A 23072-nucleotide genomic window follows, 5' to 3' on the forward strand; every position below is an offset into this window, starting at 1 on the left:
CAGTCTGGTACGTGACTGGTTCAGGTGTGTGTAAAGATGACTCCATGCCAGGTGGGTGCCCCAAGCTGCAGATGGGTGTGATGATGGCCCAGCTCGGACCCCAGCTCAGTAAGCATGAGGACCCCCAAAACACACGTCACTCTTAGTCTCCCTGTCCCATTGATATTTCAGCCCGAAACAAACCCCAAAAGCTAAGTTGCTCACACTTGCTATTTGGGTTGAAAAAAAAAATTTTAAGTGGTTTTTCCAAAAGTTGGCTTCCAAGCATCAAATGCTGCCCCTTCTCTCATATTCACCTCACCCAACCCTCTCCAATCTTAAAAATCCAGTGCCCAGGCTCAGCAGCTCAGATACAGAGGAAACTATGAGTGGAAAAGATAAAATGTTGAGATGCTCTAGGGAAACAGAGTCGGCTTACTCTGTGACTGCAGATAGTTTTTATCCAAACTATAGTCATCCATGCCTCATCTTCACAATATTTGCTTAATCAGGTTCTTTAACTTGACTAACTTTTAATTTAAATTTGCTTCCCGATGTTTCTAGCAGCAATGTCCACAATAGCCAAACTGTGGAAGGAGCCCCGGTGTCCATCAAAAGATGAATGGATAAAGGAGATGTGGTCTATGTATACAATGGAATATTACTCAGCAATTAGAAATGACAAATACCCACCATTTGCTTCAACATGGATGGAACTGGAGGGTATTATGCTGAGTGAAATAAGTCAATCGGAGAAGGACAAACATTATATGGTCTCATTCATTTGGGGAATATAAATAATAGTGAAAGGGAGTAGAAGGGAAGGGAGAAGAAATGGGTGGGAATTATCAGAAAGGGAGACAGAACATAAAGACTCCTAACTCTGGGAAACGAACTAGGGGTGGTGGAAGGGGAGGAGGGCGGGGGGTGGGGGTGACTGGGTGACGGGCACTGAGGGGGGCACTTGACGGGATGAGCACTGGGTGTTATTCTGTATGTCGGCAACTTGAACACCAATAAAAAATAAATTTATTATTTAAAAAAATAAAATGTAAAATCCAAAAATAAATAAATAAATAAATAAATAAATAAATAAATAAATAAATAAATTTGCTTCCAAATAAGATTTCTTGTAACTACCATAAATTTTTTAGTGGGCCGTTTGACCTAATAGAAAGAATCACTAAAATAAACACAAACATCAACACAGAGCATCACCAAGTACCACGTGGGACATCTCTCAGCTATTGCTGTGTGCCCCCACATTTGGGGTCCTTGCGTCCCCACCAGGAACACCAGCACTTCTACTGCACTCTCCTGGCCCTGTCATGCCAGGTCATCCTCCGCCAGCCAGGCTGCCACTCTGAGTCTTCAACACCCCATGCAACACCCCTCACTGTATCTGTCAACATAACAGTTGTCACCTTGAAAACCGACAGGCTTGAAAATCCCTCAACCCAACAGAATGTTTCCCACTTACAGTCAGAAAGCAGAAGTTCCCAAGCAACAGCCACCTCTCCCCACAATGATGACAAGTCACGGCACATCCTTCATTCAGCAACAGCCCAGAACTGCTTCACAGGGAAGGCCAAATGCCAACTATTAGAAAATAAGCCTCAGCCAGACCAACCATACTCCTGGATGAAGGCTATGTTCCACGTGGTGTACCAGGCCAAGGGCAGCTCTTCACCCACAGGAGGGAGTGGATCTCCTGAAAATGGGCCAAGCCCATGGCAGCAGCCCCATCTACAGCCCTCCTTCAGTGCACACCACTGTCAGGACCCGGAGAGACCACGCACTCCTCTTCAGAGAGTGCACTCCCCATGCGGGAGCCCTCTCCTGTGGCTGGAAGCCAGGACATCCCACTGTGCTCAGTGGCACCTCACCTCCCATAGCTGTGCCCGATGTGCTGGGGCCTGCAGGGCTGTGGGAAGTCATGGGAAACCCATCTGATTCCAAGTTTGAGCAGAAAACCCCACAAAAGTTAGAGGAAGCATATTCTAAAATAACATTCGTGTGAATTTTTAAGAAGATAATACAAGACCTCAAATAAACACCTGTTGCTGGAAAGAATGCAGCAGGAGGGGTATGGCTGGGAAGGGAGCAGCTAGCAAAGAAGTTGGGATACACAGGCTACCCAGTCTGAAGGTACCAGAGTCCACCCAGAGGGGACCTGGAACCTGGGGACAGCTCAGCACAACAGGCTGGAAGTTATCACCCATCAGGCAGCAGCTTTCCCACAAAGGCAGCAGTGGGGTGGGGACCAGGGAGAACAGATGGGAGACCAGAGGAAGAGATCAGAGGGGCCCTTAGGAATCACAACTCGAGAAACACCCAGCAGGGCCCAGGAGGCAGAAGTGACGAGGCAGAGAAAGTTCTCCATGTGGCTTGTCCAGGTAAGAGCAGGGGAGGTCTATGTGTGCTACCTCGGGAGCCTCAAATAGGGAAGCCGCCGCCCATGACACAAGGCTGCTTCTCAGGTTGGCATGACCTTACAATGTGCACCCCACAGAGCACAGCCAGGAACATTCCCAAGGCAGACACCAGACATATCTGTCCATCCAAAGGCAAACCGCTGCCAACGAAAACACCATGTGATGGCGGGACAACCAGAAAGATGTCCTCATTCACCGGATACCAACCCTGAACAAACAGGATGCCCTTGGCCTCAGCGTGAGCACACCCAAGAACCAGCAGGTGCCACGTGGTGGCCCAGCAGGCATAGAAGGGGGTGAGCTCCTGGGCCTGTTGGGTGGCATTAACTGCTCTAGGCATGCTCCTCTCAGCCCCCATGGCCACTCTCTCTGGTCTGACCTCCCACAGGTAGCCTACAGGAGGTCTTTCCCCTGAGCCTAGCAAAGGAGCACTCTGCTGTCTCTGGAGAGATGCTGGCTTACAGGCCAAACCCTCCTCCCAATGCAGGGATAGCCTCACCATTTCTGGGACAGCTGCCCTAAATCCACAGCAGACTTCCATGTGCACCTGGAAAGAAGCTGTCAGGCCCCAAACTGGTGGTCCCTGAAGACTGGGGACCACTCCACGCCCAGCCTCTAACCCCTGGGAGGGAAGGCAATGCCACAGGGCAGCAAGGTACTACCCCCGTCGCCTCCTCTGAGCCACTCCCAGTTTTGGGGAGAGCCTGTTAATCACTAAGAAAGCCAGAGGAAGGGGAGCAGAGACCACATGACGAACTGTTGCCTCTGGGAAGCCAGATGATCCAAACTTTAAAGGGCCAACAAAGCAGTAATTGTCAGGAAAACATGCAGCCCACAGAAGGGAACAGTGAAGAAAAAACACTGAAAGCAGCTTGAGGAAATAAAAATGGAATCAGAAAATGTGCAGAAGAGACAAAAGATAGGGCTGCAGAGGTTTGGGCTTCAGTGGGTTGGGCTGGTGACAGCCACCTTCTGACCTGGGAGGAGTAGTCTGGGACCTGACCTAGACCACTGCCCTCAACACAGACCTGCCAGCCACCCGACATCCCGGGGTCTCCCACAGAGGGCCTGGCTGTCGGGGGCATCTCAGGAGTTGTTCAGTTCATGATGACCCCAGATGCACAGCCCAGGGTTATATGAGGAAGGGTTTCTATTACAGGAAGTAAAGCATTAGGCGGAAAACTGGCACCCTGGGGGACACCGTAGGTGCTGGGTGGTTAAAGCTGATGCATTGATTAGTGTGGAGACACACAGGAAATGCTACAACTAATATCAACCACACTTCACTGACTGGCTATTAACCCCATGTAGAGTACATATGCCTTCTGCTGAAAGGAGCAAGAAAGAAAATTCTATGTCCTAAACGCCTAAATTAAAAAAGAAATGTTTTGATTTGCAAGAAATTGCCGAAGTCTAGGGGAATGGAAGAATGTCAGTATGTAAAAGGACCTTGAACAGGACCTTGAACAGGACCTTGTGATTCATGGTTCACAAGGCAGAAATGAAACCCACCAGCCAGCAGCTGACCCCGGAACAGAGCATCACACACTCTGGGGGCTCCGGGCCCTCAGAGAGGACATCACCCCCACAGTGGAAGGACAGCACAAAGAAGGCCCAGCCCCGGGAGGAAAAGACTTCCACCAGCCTGTACTCTTCACCTCTGCCTTCATCTGAGTTTCAACATTTATGGGTTGCTAGCTCTGCTCAGGAAAGCATTCTGTCCATTTCTTTAGAGCAGCTGTATGGGAGACAGCTTCCACCTGCCTGGGAATGCACATCACATGCGTCCAAAACTGCCAGGGCCGCCCCTGCTGGCTGGGCCTCATCCACGCAGCCCTGGGGGACACAGGTCCACGGGGGCACAACAGCTCCAGCGAAGGACAGATGGGAAAGCCAAGGAGCTGCAATCCATCATCCAACGGGCTACCAATATTTGCAGCGGGGTTCTCCCTGCTGAGGCTCAACCACGTGGTACATACAAGTCCTCAGAATCCAAGATCAGTCGCCTCATTTGAGATGTTGGGGGCAACACCCTGAGTCTGGGAAAACTCATCTCACAGAGCACAGGCCAAAGCTTAAGTTTGTCAGGTGACTCCAGAGAAATGTCCAAATCTGTAAGAACCAGACAATACGAATGCAGCCATAGAAGGCACAACAGCATGGCTACTCAGCAAAAGAAGAGCTGTCTTTTCTTTAGGAGCACCCACCTTTCATCCTACACACCTTCAGACTACAAATATGATCCAGACAATCATTGCTAGTGACCTAATTAACCCACAGGCACCGTGGGTTCATTGCTGGTAACCCATGGGTAAGCTGGTAGATAAGGGTGGGTCTCATTGGTTATCGGTTTTAAGGTGATGTACCTTCACAAAGGCTGCATGCCTGCCCCGTTCCTGATGCTCTGCAGGCTTCATCTTGCACAAGCACATCTGGCTTTAATGACCTTTACCTATGTTTGGGAAGAGGAACCACGTGCAATTTTTAAGTTATGCAGAATTTGAAGTATGATGATAAAGAGTTAAAGAATCCAATGGTTTGTCCATAAACAGTAAATACTTATACAGAAATTTCTAAACCATTAGGGATAAATAAGGTGGTGGTGCTGCAGTTTCGTGTATAGAGCAAAAAAAGCCTTGGGAATTTAACTGTCAGAGAAGGCACAGGAGCTGTTGTTGCCAGGAACAGTACCATTTTGAAAATGAGCTTGGTGTTCCATTTGCTGCAAAGTACAAGCAAATTTTGTGCCACTTTCTAAAGACCTATATAGTTTTTACCCCAAGTGTTACTGTAGTGCCTGAGACGTAGTAGGCACTTAAATAAGTTGTCAGTGAAGCAGAAGAGAATGCACACCATCCTGTCCCTTAAACTACTGTCACAGCCTCGCCATGACGACCCGGTGCTCCTGGAAGCCTGCTTCCTGTCTGAGCATTGTTGAGAACGTACTCTGAGCTCTAGAACATTTATATCCACTCCCACTACCAGTGTGTTCTTAAAATCCCTCACCACTTCTATTGACTTGAATTCCTGCGGCAAATCTTAATTCATTTAAACTCATATAAATTCACATGAGCATTATGCATACATTCCATTAAGCAGAAATGCAAATATCATAATATCTTCATGTTTGCAGATAACCATCATATCCGTTAACAATGTAAACATGTGAGCCAGATGAGAGAAACACCCCACTGAAGCAAGTCCTCTCGGCTGCTCTTGCAGGTCTCTCAAAGGACAACTGCACCTCTAAATACCATAAGCTACCAAGGGCCCAAAAAGCAGCATCTGTGAGTAGAATTCAGATTGTGCTTCTACTTTAGATGCCTTTTTTATTCTAACTTCCACTCAATGGGCAAAGGGAGCCCCACGTTATACTGTGCTAGCACATGTTTAAACCATTCACCAGTGCCAACACCTTCAGCTTGACACCTTATTCTTTTAAGGTTAATTAGAATTCCTACAGGATGCCCATTGAGCATGCATTTCTAATTCATCAAATATGAAGATCTTCCAAGCAAGGCAATCTGATAAAAACTGACCTTGGCCTTTGCAAGTGGTGCTATAATGAGCATTTTCCTCTAACTAAATCCTTGCTGATGTTTTATTTCAAATATGTACCCCGAAAAAGAGCACATTAACTGCAAAAAATGGAGATTAAATAAAGATTGAACTGAAATACACACTTAAAACAACTGCATAATTGAGACCCGATTTCGTCATGCTCCAGCAAGCAAACGGGCTCTCAAAAGCCGGAACGAAGGAACAATTGGATATAATTCTGCTCAGCTCAACCGCACTGAGCAGCCTAATTCCAGGCAGTTGTAGACAAGCTATTGTGTCCTACAGATTAAGGAGGTGTGCTTCATTTTTCAGGAGAGCCTGCCAACCAGCTTTACCCACAACTGGGTGGCATTATTCTCCCCTACTGCCTTTCTTAAAACAGTTATAATTTGGATTTTGTTTCACTTTAATGAATCTTATAAGGATAAAGAGCACTACCTGTGATAACAAAGATAGAAATCAGAAGCAATTTTAAAAGGTGAAACAAACAGATTCAAGCATATAACTTTGCTGCGCATCAATGCTCAACAACCTAGTCACAGTACCACAGGCCAACTTCAAATCTCAAGGCAAAGCATTATATCACACACACACACACTCTTAAGATACCATATAAATGAATCTACTAGCAGGAAGGTAGGCCCTGTGAAGTGTGCCTCACTGGTGACACAAAATTTTGAGAGTTTTGTATTAGTAATAGGCGCTGAAATGATAGCCAATTACGTGTGCTAGGCACTGCAGGTACATCCTCTCATTTATCTCATAAAGCAGATAGGATCCCTCTCACTAATAAGAAGGCTCAGAAAAGCTAAACCTTTGCCTAGAGGCACATGGTGAGGAAGTAAAGAACTCAGGATAAATCCACCTGTGCTACAGCTCCCCACCCCTGTGCTCTACCTCTGCCCTCCTTCTTCACAGAACTCCGCAAAGCCCAGGGATACACCCTGCCTGCAGCCACACGCACAGGGTGGGCAGTGGGCCTCAGTCCCTGGAGGAGAAGCTGATCCTGTGTGCCAAGTCCCTGGCCGAGCTGTGGCTGGTCCGGGCACCTGAGGTGAGAAGGGAAGCGTGTGAGGGTGGTCTAGAGCAAACATAAGGGGAAGAAACCATCCTTTTTCTTATGAAGTCGTGCCATGAGGATATGATGCCTTATGACCCATTCAGATTCCAAACTTACTGCTCATGTTGTTTACGTAGAGCTGTCTATGACATTGCCACCAAAACCACAACTGATGTGATATTCCTTCCTCAGGACCTAACTACCCACAAGGCTCACAGCCTAGGGGTACGAGATGACAGCCACAACCCAGAAAAGCATCTGCAGCCAGGGGGCAAATGGACCTAAAAGTGAGTGGGACACTGGTCTCTAATTAACTGGGTTCGTTATAGAGGGACAGGCCTCCTCTGACACGAAGCTGTTAGCCTGTCAGTCCGGAGTCCACCTTTTGAGTATACCGCCTTTTCGTTGTGTGTCTCTGAGCAAGGAAGCTTGGCGCCTCTACTTCCCCATCTCTGTAAATGGCCACCTCACCAAGCTGTAGTAAGGAACAGGTGAGACGAGCTGAAACCACCTGACTCAAGCCCTGGCACACACAGGCACTGAGTGAACACCTGACACATAGCACGCACTCATGAATGGTAACTTGAGATTCTTTACCAACTGGCCACTGAAACACAACGCTGCTATAAGTCTCAGAGGTGCTGTTTTCACACCCAGGAGCCTTCTGAAAACAGGCCCAGAAAGGACTTCACTGTGACTCACCTATTATATCTCCAAAAGCTGGTGTCTGCCCTTGTCACCACAGAGACCACAAGTCAACCACTTGTCCGCTGTCCTTCTGAGCTGTCTGGCCTTCTGTGAGGCCTCCAGACGCTGGGCCATTTCCTCTGCAGTCCTTATTACATCCAAGACCAAATGACAACAAAAGCCCAATGATACAGCCCAGCAGAACAGAATAGGAAGGGCAGGTGAACGGAGCCCGAGAACATACCCTGACCCCAACACTTCCTATCTCTCTGACTTGGCCATTTTGCTCATATATCAATCCCTCTTGGTTAATTATGCCACACATCTCACAGGATTATGGTGAAATTTCTTTAAGCAACAGATGCCAAAGTGCCCAGCATGTGGTAGGCACTGAGTCATTGTTCAAACAAAATCTCAAGCATAAGCTGCCCAACTGCTGATGACTAAAGAACACACACTGACTTGTTTTCAGATACCACAGACTCTCTCTGAACTGGCCTCCAGAGAAGTGAGTAGCTGGACTGGTCAATTCCCCATCTCCTTCATAGGACAGCCTAAGGCACCCATCCCCTTGGAAGGCTCAGCCTGGCTCAATGTTGTCCAAGCCTTCCTACCTGCCCAGGGATGCCTGTGCTTATTTGGAATTCACTGGCTTGATTCCCAACCATGTTTACGCAAGTATACTGATAATGGCAAGCATAAACTCCAATGAAATGCTATGTAAACAAAAGATGGTTAGGGCAAAAGAAGTCACTCTTTGGAAAAACTCAGTGACCACTTAGGAAAGACTGACCAAATACAGATCAATCTAAAATCATCAAATTAGGCAAAACCAAAACCACACAACATTAAGTGGGAATTTTCAGAAATCTTTGAAAGTCTCTTTGTCCTCAGTTTGAAAGAAACAAATAGGAAACCATAAACTCTGGCTGTGGCTTAAGTCAACTTGGAACCCAAAGACCAGTCCTTAAACCTATATCCAAAACACAGTGAACATATAAACATATGTCCTGATAAAATAAAACCTTCAATAAATATCACTTGTATGATGCTCCAGTTTATTTGACTTTTCCCGTTACAGGGTCCTAGTCACACTGGCTGAGAAATACAAGAAATTTCCATTTGAAACATAGCCCAAACATAGCCAAACACAATCCAGACAAACTAGGCTCTTCCACCTACATTCTATATCATCAAAAGCATTATCCAAATTTTCTAGAGTTCTTTAATTTGTGAAAATGCTCTTCCTCTTCACCTTCACAGGATGGACACCAACCCAGTGCCTTCAGGAACCTCCTGAGACCAGCCTGGCTTCCACTCCCTTAACGGCAGCTCCGAAAAGAGAGCCCAGGCTGGCCCAGTTCACCTGGAATGCTGGGCACAGTGTAGGTCCACAGTAAATTCTGTTTATGCCCAAATAATAAGGCAAGAGGTTTTCCCCACCAGAAAAAAAAAAATCGCTCAAAAAATTAGAATTGTCTTACAATGGAGTTCTTAGGAAAGCATATTAAAAAGTACTCTGTAAATTACTCAATTTAGAACCACAAAAAACCTTTTTAAAAAACATGTTGCCCAGAAACACCTCGACCAGTGCTAGTTGGGGGTGTTACAGGGGTCACCTCACACAATGGTAAAAACAAAACAAAAACAAGTCAGGCTGAGAAACTTAGCACACATTTAGCAATCGTAAGGGTTGGATGCTTCTGTTAGGACAGGACTTTTTAAAAGATCACTTTCAGAAGCAATGCAGAACAGCAAGTATTTCCCAACAGGCAAACAAAGAAACCAACAATCCTAACCGTGGGCAGTGGGTACCTGTAACTTGGTATAAAATTTCCAAGGGAAGCATAATTAACTGATTCAAAAACTGCCTCATCTCAAATAGCTCAAGTGAAAGCAGAGCTGAGAGGTTCTGCTCACCAGGCTAGAGGATTCCAGGCAGCTCTGCTAAGAACCAAAACCTTGACGAAAAAGATGCCAGTGAGGAGTGTAGAAAAATTATTTCATGAACTCTAGGTAGAACCAAACAAGAATCAATCCGTTCTATACATAAGGCAGAACCAATGTCTAATTGCAAGTAAATATCCAATCTACGCAGATATTTATCTACATATCTACAATGTTTACATATCCCAGTTGGCCCAAATAAAGGCCTGAGGAGCTTCTCACTAGGAAAATTGGAGACGGTCTTCTCCTTACAGTCCACCTTCTACTAAGGCATGTATCCTATTTGCTGAATCATGACACAAGTGCACATCTATTAACATACAGCAACCTCCAGCATGCAGCCTTGCTATGAGGAGTCAAGACAATCCAACAGACAGTGAAGTATCAAAAGCCTGTTTGGAAGTAATTTTCAGCTGAAGTGTTTGCCTGCCAAATTTATAGGGTTGCTTAACCTGCAACACTCCATGCAGGACTTCTGGCTGCCCAAGAAGACTCCCACTGATTTAAACATCAGTGAGTAAAAAGCTAGAAGATACCACGATCCCCACCGTCACTCCTTTCGCCTTTTGGAAAACGATAAAATATTAATCAAAAATTGGATTTAACTCAGACTTCCTGGAACACAAGCTTTGTCCTTATGAGGTGAGCCTGTGAAGAAAGGGGTCAGGGTCACACTCAGTTAACACAACAAAAAGAAAGCAAGTGCATTCTAAAGTTTCCCTGAGGCTCAGACAGTCAAAAACCCTACATATGCCCATAGAGAAAGTCCACCAATAATCCCAAAGTCCAGAGAACAAAAAGTTACCACCCCGTTAGTGTCATTGCTTAAAGTTATAAGTTCAACCTCTTTGACAATTTTTTTTTATGCTACAAATGCCACACAGTTCTTAGGAGCTGCCTCAGGCTACCGCCTTTCAAATTTCAGAGGTTACCTCCTAACCTTCCAGATCAAACATAATTCACATAAAATGAAGTGGGAGGATATTTGTAAATACACGCTCATCAAAATGTCCTGGTGTTTAACTACAAACATCTTTCCAAAAACCAATCAGTTTTCTGAGCATGAGGAGGTAACCTGCTTATTCTGCAAACAGACCTTTAATTATAATACTTTAAATGAAAATAACAAGGACAGGAGAAAAAAAGTTTGAAAATCTGGAACAAGCATACTCATAACTGGATTTAAGCACAATTAAAACCAAAGAAAAACTATTTACCTGCCTTCCCCCCCAACCCCACAGCAATGATTCCTTGACTATTCATGATTGCCCATTCTTCTTCTACCCAATACCTACAACAAAACCATTTAGCGGAAGACCAAAATTTTAATCAAGTTACTTGAGCACAATCCCTATCAAATCTTAGTTTTCACTAAGCTGTGTGGACACAGGGTAATCCTTGAGAAGCTAGGCCGAAAAATAAAGAAATTAAAGGAGAAAAGAGGACTTTTCTCCTGTGATCTGTAGGAAACACCCAGTTTGGTGAAGTAGGGCATTTACCTCTAAAGCTCAACACCCAAGGGCTTAAGTTCCTAACCTCAAAGATGCTGTAGTACTGAGTAATTCAGATGGTTAGAATTTTCCCAGCTTTTTGGTATTACACACATTGGAAGGATTATTTAAATTGTTTATGCACCACCAGCTACTTAACTGGTCAAAAGCAGAGAAAGTTGTGTTTTCCAAAATGAATGATAATTACAACAGATCAATAATGGGTTCTTTAAAAAAAATAATAATAATAACGGGTTATTTTACCTGCAAATGGAATTTTCTACATTTAAAGAAAATACAAAACGTGAGTACTTGCTTCTCATTTAATCCAGCATCCCATAGGCTGTCCTCCCCACTCCACAATAATAGTAGTAGCAGGAGTTGTGAAGTGATACATTCCAAATAGCTTCTGAAACCAAATCCCTGAAACCCCAAGATAAAGTCTTCTGCTAAAGCAGAAACAGTGAAAGATGCCCTATAACGTAGTTGCAAAAAAAAAAAAAAAAAAAAAAAAAACTCAAATAATGTCCCACCTGGGAATGTGACCCCACCTAAGAGCCCAAAGAGGTCTAGGGCTTGCTGGCAGACCAAGTTCAAGAAGGGCTGAACCAAACATTCCCTCCATCTCCAGGTTAACTTATTCTTCCCTCCTGTTACCTGGAGTTTGTATTTTATGTTCTTCCAACCCCAGTCACACAATTCCCTCTGCCCCATCCTCCCTGGCCAGACATGCAGGCAAGAGGCCCAGAGTCTCCCCAATGGCCAGAACCCAGGAAACACTGAGCACTCACTTTACACACACAGCCCCCCCCCCCCCCCACGCAGACCAGCGGAGGTGTGCAGAGGGCTAGTATGGGGTCCAGGGGAAGAAGACGCTTTCTGGGGAGATGGGAGGGTCCAGCAAAGTTAAAAAAAAAAAAAAAAAAGGTAGAGAAACAGGCCCCGGTAGCAGAGGGGCTACAGGAACTAGGGGTTAGCAGGAAGGCGTTCCCACCCTGGGGCAGATGGGGTGTCCCCACATATGAACAAGTGGCAAGGTTCCCTAGGACCGCAGGCTGGCACGGACTAAGTGCAGGCGGTGCAGAAAAGGATTCCAGAGAGAGGGGATGGATGGACAGCGGGTGCAGACAAGCAGTTGAGAGAGAAGGGGACAGGATGGACAGGATGGGGCAGGGACACCATGCCCAAGAGTTGGCAAGCGGGACTCATCGCTGCCCCCTACACTGACGGCCCCCCACCCTGGTGCCCCTGCCCCTCATCACTGCCCCCTGCACTCTCGCTGCCCCTCATCACTGTCCCCTACGTCACCCCCCCCCCCACACACACACACACGGTGGCGCCGCGAGGCAGGTACCCACCTTGGCCGCGGGCGCGCTCCTGCTGGTCGCCAGCTCGCGCAGGCTGGCGGTGGCGTTGCCGGCCCCCGCGGGGAGGAAGACCGGGGAGCCCGGGGCGCTGCCCGCCGCGCCGCCCCCGCCCCCCGCGAGCGCCGAGGCGGCCCCCGAGCCAGGGCCCGGGCCCGGGCGCGCGGGGGGGCTCCCGCCGGGGCTGGCGCCGGCGCGGGGCCGCTGGCGGATGCCGTCCAGCAGGCGCACCAGCAGGATGTTGGCCGGCAGCTCGTCCACGCCGCAGCCCACCAGGATGCGGCACTCGGGGCAGCGCAGCTCGTGGCGCGAGCACACGATGCTCTCCAGGCAGCGGCGGCAGAAAGTGTGCTGGCACGGCAGCACCTTGGCCGTGGTGTCCAGGCGCTCCAGGCACACCGAGCACTCCAGCAGGTCCAGCAGCGACGACTCGTCCATGTCCTCGCCCGCCGCCCGCCGCCGCCGCCGCTCGCCCGGCCTGTCGTCGTCGCCCTCGCTCTGCGCAGCAGCGGCGGCCGCCTTGGACGCGCACAGCCAGGACGCTCCGAGCAGCATGGGGAGGCGCCGGCGGCCGCGCGCAGCTGCCTAGGTCCCGGGGCCGGAGCGGGGCCCGCCGCGCGCAGCGGGCATCAGGGGCGCGCCGGGGCGGCCGCCGGGGAGCCGCGCTCTGCCGCGCCGCCTTCAGCCCGGGGGGCGCCCGAGGGGGCGCCGGAGTTCCGCGCCCCGCGGGCCACGTCCCTGCGGGCGGGGCCCACCAGTCGTTCGGCGCGCGGCGCCCGCGTCGGCGGGCCACACCTGCCCGGCCGGGGTCCGCCCACCCCGCGGGGTCCGGGGCACCGCCCGGCGGGCGTCAGCGGGCGCGGCGGCGAGAGCGGGGCCCCGCGGCGGGAAGCGCCGGCGGCTGCCGGTCGGGCGCCCTGCGAGAGCGGGGCTCGGCGTGCGCGCTCCCCCGCGGCGCCTCCATGCGCCCGGGGCCGGTCCGCGAGCCCCTGCCCCGGCGGGCCCGGCCGGCGCGTCCCGCTCCTCGGCCGCGAGCACGTGCGCAGGGCGCGCGCGGAGGTCACGGCGAGGGGGACGAGCCGCCGAGGAGACGCTGCGCCCCTGCGCCTCCCCGGGCTGGGCGGAGGGACCTCGGGGGCGCCGGGGGCTCCGGGGCCTCCGCGCGCGCCCTCCCGGGCAGGCTCGGCCGCGTCGCCTCCGGCTCTCGCGAACCCCGGACGAGGACGCTTCCTCCTCCTCCCGGGCGGCCGCCGAGGAAAGTTTGGGCGGCGTTACCCCGACCGCCCTGGTCGCCGGCGCCGGCGCGCAGCTCGGGAACACAGCCAACACCCGGGCATCGCCCCGACGACTCCCGGAGCGCTCGCGGCCGGCCCTGGCAGGGGGCGCGGAAGCGAGCGGCCTGCGGCGGCGGCGCGGGCGCGGGCGCGGGGCCCCCGCCCCGGGCGGCTCGGACCCCTGGCGGCGGCGGCCCGCACTCCCCGGAGCCGCCGGCCGAGGACCCGCACGCCCGCTCCCCGCGCCCCGCGCAGGGCACCGGCGGCGGCGCAGTCCGCGACCCGCGCTCCGGAGTCTCCTCGGCAGGCGCAGAGGCAGGGGGACCCGCGCTCCCTTCCCGCCGCCCCGGCTTCTGCGAGCGAGCGAGCGAGCGTCAGAGCAACGGAAGTACGTACGGAGGACCGGGAGCGGCAGGGAAGTTTGGCCGGGGGCTGGGGTCGGCCGCCGGATTCCCTGCAGCGCGCTGCCCCCTCGTGGCCGCGGCCGGTTCCCAGCCTGGCCCGCCCGGCCGTGCCGCCGGACGCCGCGTCTCTCCCTTAAGGGCCCGAGGGGCGTCCTGGGCCCGCTCCCCGCTCCCCGCTCCCCGGGTCAGGCAAACGTGGGGCGTGCGAAATTCAGCGCACCCTATTCGACCTTTCAGGAAGAAAGTACCATTTGCTGAGGCTTAAATGCTAAGAACTTGCCTATGTATTATTTGATTTGATCCTTGTCTAAAACAGCCCCGTGAGATAATTATTTTAAACTCATTTTACATGTGAGGGAAATAAGGTTTATAGTCATGAAATCGTTGAGGCTGAATTTTGTTAATTTTTGTGTCTCCAGAACCTAATGCATACTAGGATCCCATTCCACTGGAATGTAGAATATGGGGCTTCCCTATAGGCTACATATTTTTACACTGTTAGAAGCCCCGTGCTAGGACAGTTCTTGGCACATAGTAGGTGCTCGATAAACCTTCATGGAGTTAATGAAATGAAGGTCTCAGAGTCATCACCTAGTGCTGTTTTGAACGTGCATCTTAACATCTCAATTCCAGGTATCCTGAGCTCATACCAGGTTGCCAGTTCCTAGAAACTTGGTGCCTGCTTTGCGGATGTCTCTGGGTGGTGTGGATTTCAGTATGTATTAATGACATGAGCACTGGCAACCGTGTGAGATGGGTGGCATTCCTGCACTGCCTGGCTAACCGGTACCTGGGAACAGACTTCCAGGAGGGCCAGAGGGCATGTCACAGTGCCCAGAAGCACATTCATAGCATCCTCCTTTTACTCTTTGATCCTCCCTCAGGAACAACAAGGTGGAATTTTTGAGAGGACACAGAATGCTTGATCCAAAAGCAGGTGGCATGGATACAGGGCACAAGGGGGAACCTGAGACACTGGCAGGTTTTGCACAGAGTAGGGGCCACTCGTGATGACATGCCTCGGGTGCTTTTGGTAGCAAACAATAGAAACCAAGACAGGTTTGAAATGAGGAGAATGGACCTCACAGAACCCCAGGCTAAGAGCTGGGCCAGCTTACAGCAGAGGGACCACAGCGTGTTTTGCTCTCCACATGTCCCTATATGATGGTAGTCTCTTTCTTGCACTAGCTGCCTCTCTTTCCCAACCCACATGATAGGAAACACTCTCAAAGCTCCAAAAGCATTTAATCCAATGGCACTGTCACACGCTGGAAGTTTTAAAACCATATCACCTAGCTTGGTGCAGATGGTCACTCTATGGACTACTGTGTGCTGGCCACAGGAGCAGGATCATCCACAACCTGGCAGCATCCTCAGGTGCCACTGAGCCCCACCTTTCCCAGACCTCCTCTGCTTCCACTCTACCCTTTTTAGCTCCTGCCTTCACCAGCTCCCGCAGCAGACAGGTTGTCGTCACAAATGTACACAGAGGCTGCACAGGGCATGGAAATTCAGGAAGCAGTGCAAAGTGGGTGAAGCGATAGAGCATGGTAGGGCCCTGCAGTGAGCAGGGTCTGCTGTACCTTGCAAACGGGCAGCTGCCACTCAGCTGCAGCCAATCACACCTGGCCTCAAGGAAAGGAGAGCCTGGTATTGCCAGATCTTTCTACTTTTCAAGAGGAGTTGGAAGGCCTGCTCGTTATGTGAGATCTCCTGATGTTCAATAGTTGGCAACCAATTCAGTTCTCAACAAAACACCATATTAAAGCCAAACAAAATGAATGCGGGGCCAAATTGGCCCACAGGCCACCAGTTTGCAATTTGTGATAGAAGTAGCCAAGCAAAATGTACTAACGGTGTAAAAGAACTTAAGGGTGTGAACTAAATAGTTGACGTATTACAAATACAGTGTTATATTACTCGGTTAAATGTGCACATGTTCAATAAGGCAATTATATAAGTCAATGATTGAAAAGACCTGGCTTAACAGCCACTCATAGGAAAAGATCTTGGGAATTGAGTCGACCACAAGCATAATATGAGCCAACATGAGTCATCAATACAGTATGACTGCCTAGAAAAGTAATGAAATCTTATAATGCATTAATAGAAGTTAAGGGACTGAGTATGGAAAGAAATAATCTCATCATCCCTTAGGCTTGTCAGACCCCATTTGCAGGATTACTTTCAATTTTGGGTACCAAATATTAATGACAGGTGGTAATTAGATCTAGAGGCCTCACCCATGAATTTAGGATGAAGGAAGAGAAGGTGTCTGTCCAAAGAAGAGAAAGCCCAGAGGAAACAGGATGGGTAGCTGTGTCAAGTTTTTGGCTGTCCAAGAGCTGAACTCCTTCTTAGGTTTGGGAGATTATCCGCTTGGTGAAATTTGTTTTTCCAGCTGGGATGTGGGGATGTGACTCAGGCTCTGCCATTTGAGAGCTGCCCCCGCCCGCCCCCTACCCCGTGCCCTAAGAGGTGGGAGGAAGGTGACAGATGCAGCATCAGGGGCAGGGGCGGGAGGACGGCCGGCAGGGGGAACCACGTGGTATCTCAAGGAGAGGGGCCAACTGTTGTCACCAGACCAGCACCAGCATGATTGGCCTTGTGAGCCTGGGCCGTGGCCTCCATTGCTTTGCCAGCCTTCCTGGTGATCCTATGGATGTTCCAGTTTTCCTTAATTCGTTCCTTTTTTGTTAAATCAGCCAGTCTGTTTTTGTTGTTTGTGAGAAGGTGCCCTAATTGATATGCATTATTTATTATAAATCAGAGACTGGGGAAGACCCTCAAGATGAGACCATTGCCACTGTGCTGAACTGTAAGTCCTCTTGGTCTTCATGCTGGAAAGGCATCAAAGTGAGCCACCCGGAGCACTGTTCATTCATTCAACAAGAACTTCTTGAATGCGTTGGACAATGCAGTACCCGCAGACCAGGTTGAGAGCAGGGTGAGAGCAGAGCCCGCAGACCAGGACAGGCTGTGTGGGGCAGGGAGGGGAGCCTGTTCCTGCGAGTGCAGGAAGCCCAACAGGGTCAACTCTTCGCAAGTGACATCACTTCTGTGAACCTCAGTTACGTCTTCTATAAACCGGAAGGCAAAAATATCTCACCTCTTTAGAGGCTTTGAGGCCCTTGAAATCTCTTAAGATTGAATGAAATATTAGAAGGGATGTTGGTTTTTGCCTTGTTACTAGGAAGAAAAGTAAAATGAACTAAAGTTACAGGGAGGCAGTTTCCAGCTGAACATAGAGAAGGGCTTCCTGATAAGGCCAAGTTGTCCAATTACACCATTGGCAGTCTTGTGAAGTGGGATCCCCAAAAGAAAGAATTCAGGCAAAAATCATGTCTGTAAAGAATCTGCTAAAGCACCTCCGGTCGGCCCAGCACTGCTTTCTTTGGTGAGCCCACCAGCCCTGCCTGGTTCACTTGGCCCTCATAGATGGCCGTTCACTGTGCCTATACCTAGGTCCCCCCAGTGGGTCTTGTGGCTGAAGCTGGCCAATCAGAATCGCTCACCCCTTGAAATGATTGGTTCCAGGCAGGCACTTCCCTCAGCTGCACCTGAGATTTGGCAGATAGCTACAGGTATTGAAGAAGAGGGAGTTCTTTCTTCCCTTCGGATTCTGAGCCTTAAAGATGTAGACACCAGGATTGTAGGGGCCACATTTCCTCCCGTGTGTGGAAAGCCTGCTGGAGGGTAAGTGGGGGTCCATGAATGAAACTATACCTGAAGCATATGTGAGCCATGATAAACCTGCTTCTGTTGAAGATAGTTCAAGCTGGGTGTCTGTCACTTGGAACTAAGTGAATTTCAACCAAAAGGCACCATCCTGTGGCTACCCAGACCCCATCCTTAACCTGAGTGCCCATGTTTAACACAGAAGCCCACCTTGGAGGACTCCCCGAACCCAGGCCCTTATATGTACCTAGTTACCTTTTTTTTTTTTTTTTTTTTGCAGCTTCCTAACATCATAATGGATGTGCATCCCCCTAGGTGGCTCCCATTTCCATCTCCTCTTGCTGCCTCTAACTGGACCATGACACGTGGCGTCCACAGCCTCTTCTCTTTCCATCCGCTGCAGGCTTTTCCCAGCTGGTTTTCCATGGGCTGTGGCTCCTCATCTTCCAAGCTCTTTCCCAAACCTGCACCTCCTTGCCTGTGCATGTAACTCATGCTGTATCTATCCTCCTGTGGAGACCCATCTATCTCACAGACCACCTCCTCCAGGAAGCCCTTCCTGATAGCTTCTCTTTTGGATCCACTTGGCCTTTTTTCCCTGCATCTTTCATATTCTTCCCTGTCTTTATATTGATGTTATGGAAGTCTTGTAGCCCCTACCAGCTTACAAACTCCTCAAGGGCAAAGACTGTGTTTTATTGTTCATTAAGACCTGTCAAAAATGTTCTGAGAAGTGTAGGCATTTAATACAAATTTGCAGAGTTGGACTAAACTGAGTTTGAAAGGGTTGAACCAGTTGACCTCTAAATTCCCTCTCACTCCAAAACCATATGAGATCATAACAAATGCTTTTCAGCATCTGAGATCTGGACCTTCTATTGTGCTTTCTTTTTATAAAAAAGAATCTATCAAAATTAATTTCACATAGTATATGTTGTGTGCACAGGCATGAGGTCATAACAGCAAGACTCCTAATAGCTGTGGAACTCAACGCCTCCAGTACTCAAAGTGTCTGCATTTGTAATGTACGGAGAGAAGGCAAGCAGGAGCCACATGCCACCATGCCATCCACAGAGCTAACTTTGACATCAGTTGTCCCTTTTCTGCAAAGCATATGGACTTCTCTCCACTGTACATCTGCCCCTCCCAATCCTTATCTATTGTTCTGATCTCCAGAGCAAGCCCCCTTTGGATCTATCTTCCACGGATACAAATACACATTCACTTGGGTTGGAGGCCCAATTCACTGTCATAGACCCAGAGAATCAGTAGGCAGAAAGTTCATACATAGCCTCTCTTCAGGATTTGCAGTCTATTTGTGAAGTCGAGCCACCTACTGACACATTACCATGAAGTCAGCCAGGAGCACTCCTGGGAGGAGGCACTAAGTCTCCTGGATGGATCGGACCTGCCTGAGCTAAAGGAGGGGAGACAACCCCCATGTCGGGGACAAGAGTATCTGCAAGGTCAGAGGTGGAGCATAGGCGTGGAGAAGAAACCTCACTGGCAGATCGGGGAGTAATGATAGGTTTGGAGAGTAAGTAGTCAAAGACACAGCAAGAAAGTGCTGGAAAGTCAGTGACTAGTGGAACCCTGAAGCCCTGAAGCACCATCAGGGTCTCTCTTAGGGCATTGCAGTGTTTAGGAAGTTGGACAGCCATGAAATGCAGTCATTTGGGGCAAGGAGAAATTAGGAGCTCACCGGTTAACAAATAATGTAAGAGTCACAACAACACCAACACCTAAAATGGTTACAACAGTTAAGTTTTATATTCCATATATTTCACCATAATTTTTTAAAAATAGAAATAAAAGCTGAAATGACATGGGAGTTGGGGCCTGGGTGCTAAGGATCCTGGCCCTGCCAGAGTTCTGTGCAACAAGCCGGTGGAGATACCGTAGCTCTACAGGCAGGGTCATGGACTGCGAAGTAGCTGCCAGGCATAGCCCCACGCTTAAGTCAAAGGAATACGCTGCCTCCCCTTTACAGGCAAGGAAATTGAGGCAGAGAGAGGAGGAGTAACTTGCCCAGGGTCACACAGCTTCCCAAGAGTTAGGATTTGCATACAAAGGACACGGGACTCCAGCATCTCTTTTTATATCCGCCCAACTCCTGGAGCTCATGAATAAGGCAAGAGCTGAAAATGCACACTTGAAATCATCAGCTTCCAGGCAGCAGGAAGGCCCCAGGGGACAGAGTGCTTTTATCCATGGAAAAGAGGCGAGGAAAGCTTTCGGAGGGCAGAGCCCTGGGGAGCACTGCACTGCAGGGGAGACAAGGAACAGCAACAGAGAGGAACCAGCCTGGAGTGGCTGCGAGGGAGTGCAGGCACCCCGCTAGCCCACAAGGGATAAAAGGCAGATGTGAGGGTATCACCAACTTGGAGCCAGGGCTGAAACCCACAGGTCGCGCCCCCCCCCCCCCCCCCCCCCCCGCCAGCTTCAGGAGAGCCACACAGTTGCATGACGGGCTCTGGTGCCTCCTCCGTGCAGCCTGCTACGTCTCCCAGCTTGGGTTGTTGAGCCAAGATCGTGGACTATAGAGTTGAGTGGCGGCCGTCAGGCCTCTTTCCACCACGGCCAGTTTGCTGCGCAAGCTGCGTATGCACAAGCCTGCCCATCGCAAGTGAGATGAGTTAAACCTGACAGGAGTTTCAGTGAGACGATGTGCAGGGAGTGGCAGCTGTGGAGGCTCTGCTTCTGTGCTCCCGACCTTCATGGCCCGGCCCATAATTGTGTGGTGGGCGGGAGGCTCTCTGTGGCTGCCTGGAGTCTTCTCTGCTCCAGTGCATGTGGCCAGTTTGAAATGCCAGGGCGGCCTCAGCAATGGCAGGGAACAGTTCTCTTGCCCCTTGGGAAAGACAGCTCTATACTGGCTCCCCAACACCTCCTGCTTTAAGTAGGTTGAGCTTTGGGTGCCCACAATGGAACTCTGTTGGCTGACTTCCCTTTCTCTGTGTTACACCCTTGCAGATGCTGCCTAGGACCCTTTCCCAAATACACCATTTGCCTCCAATCCTCCTCTTGGGATCTGCTTCTGGGGAAAAACCCAAACCAAAGCAGTGTGCACTATCCCAAGCAAAGAGCGGGCCCTCAACAAACATAAACCCTCTTTGTCGAAAGTGTGTTTCCCCATTTCTCTTCAAAACTATCTGTAATCTTCATTTTGATTTTGCCCCTCTCTCTCATGCAACATGGATGCTTTGCCTCCCTTTCCTGAATCCAAGTTCCTTGAGGACCTGGATTTAAGCTTGCATCCTCCCTAGCAAGCACAGTGCTTTACACAAAACAAGTACTCAGTAAATACTTGTTGAATACACACATAAAAATAAATACCTCCTCTCACTGGCTAGATGCAGAAGGAAGATCAGAGGAATCATGGAGACCCTCCACCAAAAATATGAGTCTGGAGGAGCCAGATAACAAGTTTTATTTTAGGGACATGAGTTTGAGGTACTGGCAGACCAGGGAAGGGTGGATGTCTGGAAGTTAAGGATTGATTCAAACAGCTCCAGAGGGAGGTCAGAGTTGGGGATGGGAATCTGGGAATCATTTTCCTAGAGGTGATAGATGAAGCTGTGGTGAAAAGAGCAGGCATAGCTGCTTCCTTGGAACCTGCCGAGAAGAGTCATTCCCACTTCCTACATGGACAACTGGGGAGGAGCCTTCACCAGGGGGTCTCATCAGTCACTCTCAGTTACTCATAACACTTTCCATCTGCGGGTTGCAAAATGCTTCACAGATGTGATTTAGTGCTACAAAACTGTGGCCCTTGCCATTGCAGAGAGAATGACAGAGGAACGTTCTTGAGCTTGTGAAACATATGCCATGCATTTACTTCACTGGAGCAGTTGTTCTAGGTCATTCTGGTGGAAATAGTATTAGTCCACATGCAGGATATGTTATTGCCCACAGGAGCTCACCTTTGGGTCTTAATGTTGAGATACCCGGATACCTGCTTAGGCAGAACTTGAACTATTTTTAAACCTGTTGTAAGCTGCCTCATCAGTATTGGCCCTTTGACTGTAGGTGAGGCTGCAAGGCACCATGGGGCAGGACTCCTCTGTTTTGGGAAGAAATATCTGAGTGCTCCCTCTGGTTACACACAGGTAAGACAGGTAGGTATCTGCTGTCTGCAGAAAGCCAGTGGGACTGGTTTTTTTGTGACTTGACAAAAGCTACACCCCTTGAACCTCTCGGTGTATAAAGCTTCGAGGCTTCCAGTTTCCATCGTCTCCTCAGCCCTTCATCAAGATACGTTTTTGACTGAGGAGTCGGAGGGAGAGGCCAGAGTGTAAGGGCCCCCCATCAAAAAGAAGTGAGGTTGGTCTGATGACCTAGGTCTTGGTGGTCATGGGAAAGCTAACCCAGCTGAACTGGCTGAGGCTGGTAGACCTTCCCTATCCAACCTCTTGCAGGGACAATGGTCGCATTTGTGAGGGTCACTTCAAGAGATGCCACCTGGAGGGTTCCATTGGCTGAAGGTGGCCAAGGGGAGAGACTGACCCTTGGAATGTCTCATGGTCATCCAGTTACAACTGCCCCTTTTGTAAAAGTGGGTGAATCCAGACCCCTGATACGGTGGGTTATGTCGGGTAAGCATATATTGGGTCCTCTCCTTCTCACCCAGATGAGCATAGGCAGGGTGACCGTACCCTAAAGAATGCCTGAGGCCACCAGGTGCCAAGGGCCTGGGGCAAGCACTCACAGCCTCCAGTTCTCCCCCTGATGCCTTGGAAGGAGCCAGCCAGCCCCTCTAGACCATAATTCTTAGACAATGTAGAGGGAGGTCCCTCCCAAGACAAATTTCTGGACTTCCTTAATCTGATCAGGTGGAGACTGGAGAGATTACTTGGAACATCAAGATTTAAACACAAATTTGTTCAAACTGATAAAACAGGTCATTCAACTAAATATCTAAGGCAACGAACATTTTACTCAGGAGGTATCTCCTTGTTACTGACTGCAGTTTCCATAGCACTGTGACAAAAATATTTCAAATTCTTTTTGGGAATTAAAAATAATCCTGCAGTTGTCTGTTTTCTTTCACAGTCTTCAAAAGAATTATAATAAATTCTCTTCTCCAATTTAGAGACATAACACACTTTATTTTAGTTTGGCTCAAGAACTTGGAAGGTACTTAAACTTGTATGCATGGTACAGTTATTAAGCTAAAGCACTGCATTGGTAATA

General features: G+C 49.6%; 2 protein-coding genes across 4 annotated transcripts in view; both read right to left on the reverse strand.

The window, feature by feature from the left end:
* Window positions 1-13190, reverse strand: part of SH3RF3 (SH3 domain containing ring finger 3) — a 354361-nt gene extending 341171 nt beyond the window's left edge. The window contains exon 1 of one of the 3 annotated variants that reach the window (XM_041756641.1): window positions 12518-13187. In XM_041756641.1, coding sequence (XP_041612575.1) covers window positions 12518-13078 — 561 coding nt within the window. In that variant the 5' untranslated portion in view covers window positions 13079-13187. Of the gene's footprint in view, window positions 1-12517 lie in introns of all 3 variants that reach the window. The other 2 variants (XM_041756642.1, XM_041756643.1) reach the window with 2 other exon arrangements.
* Window positions 13153-13860, reverse strand: LOC121491736 (translation initiation factor IF-2-like). The gene is made up of 2 exons (XM_041756934.1): window positions 13799-13860; window positions 13153-13726 (listed from the first exon to the last, which is right to left on the reverse strand). The coding sequence occupies exons 1-2, from the start codon at window positions 13858-13860 to the stop codon at window positions 13153-13155; spliced, it is 636 nt and encodes a 211-aa protein (XP_041612868.1).
* Window positions 13861-23072: the final 9212 nt, after the last annotated feature.

This window comes from Vulpes lagopus, chromosome 5, assembly GCF_018345385.1.
Source record: "Vulpes lagopus strain Blue_001 chromosome 5, ASM1834538v1, whole genome shotgun sequence".
NCBI classification, from domain to species: Eukaryota; Metazoa; Chordata; class Mammalia; order Carnivora; family Canidae; genus Vulpes; species Vulpes lagopus.

Excerpts from the sequence above, each read along its gene's own strand:
- LOC121491736 (XM_041756934.1), bottom strand. The coding sequence starts at position 13,860 with ATGCCCGGGTGTTGGCTGTGTTCCCGAGCTGCGCGCCGGCGCCGGCGA. Across the intron at positions 13,727-13,798 it reads CGGCGACCAGGGCGGTCGGG|AGCCGGAGGCGACGCGGCCG; the intron begins GTAACGCCGCCC and ends GGGGTTCGCGAG.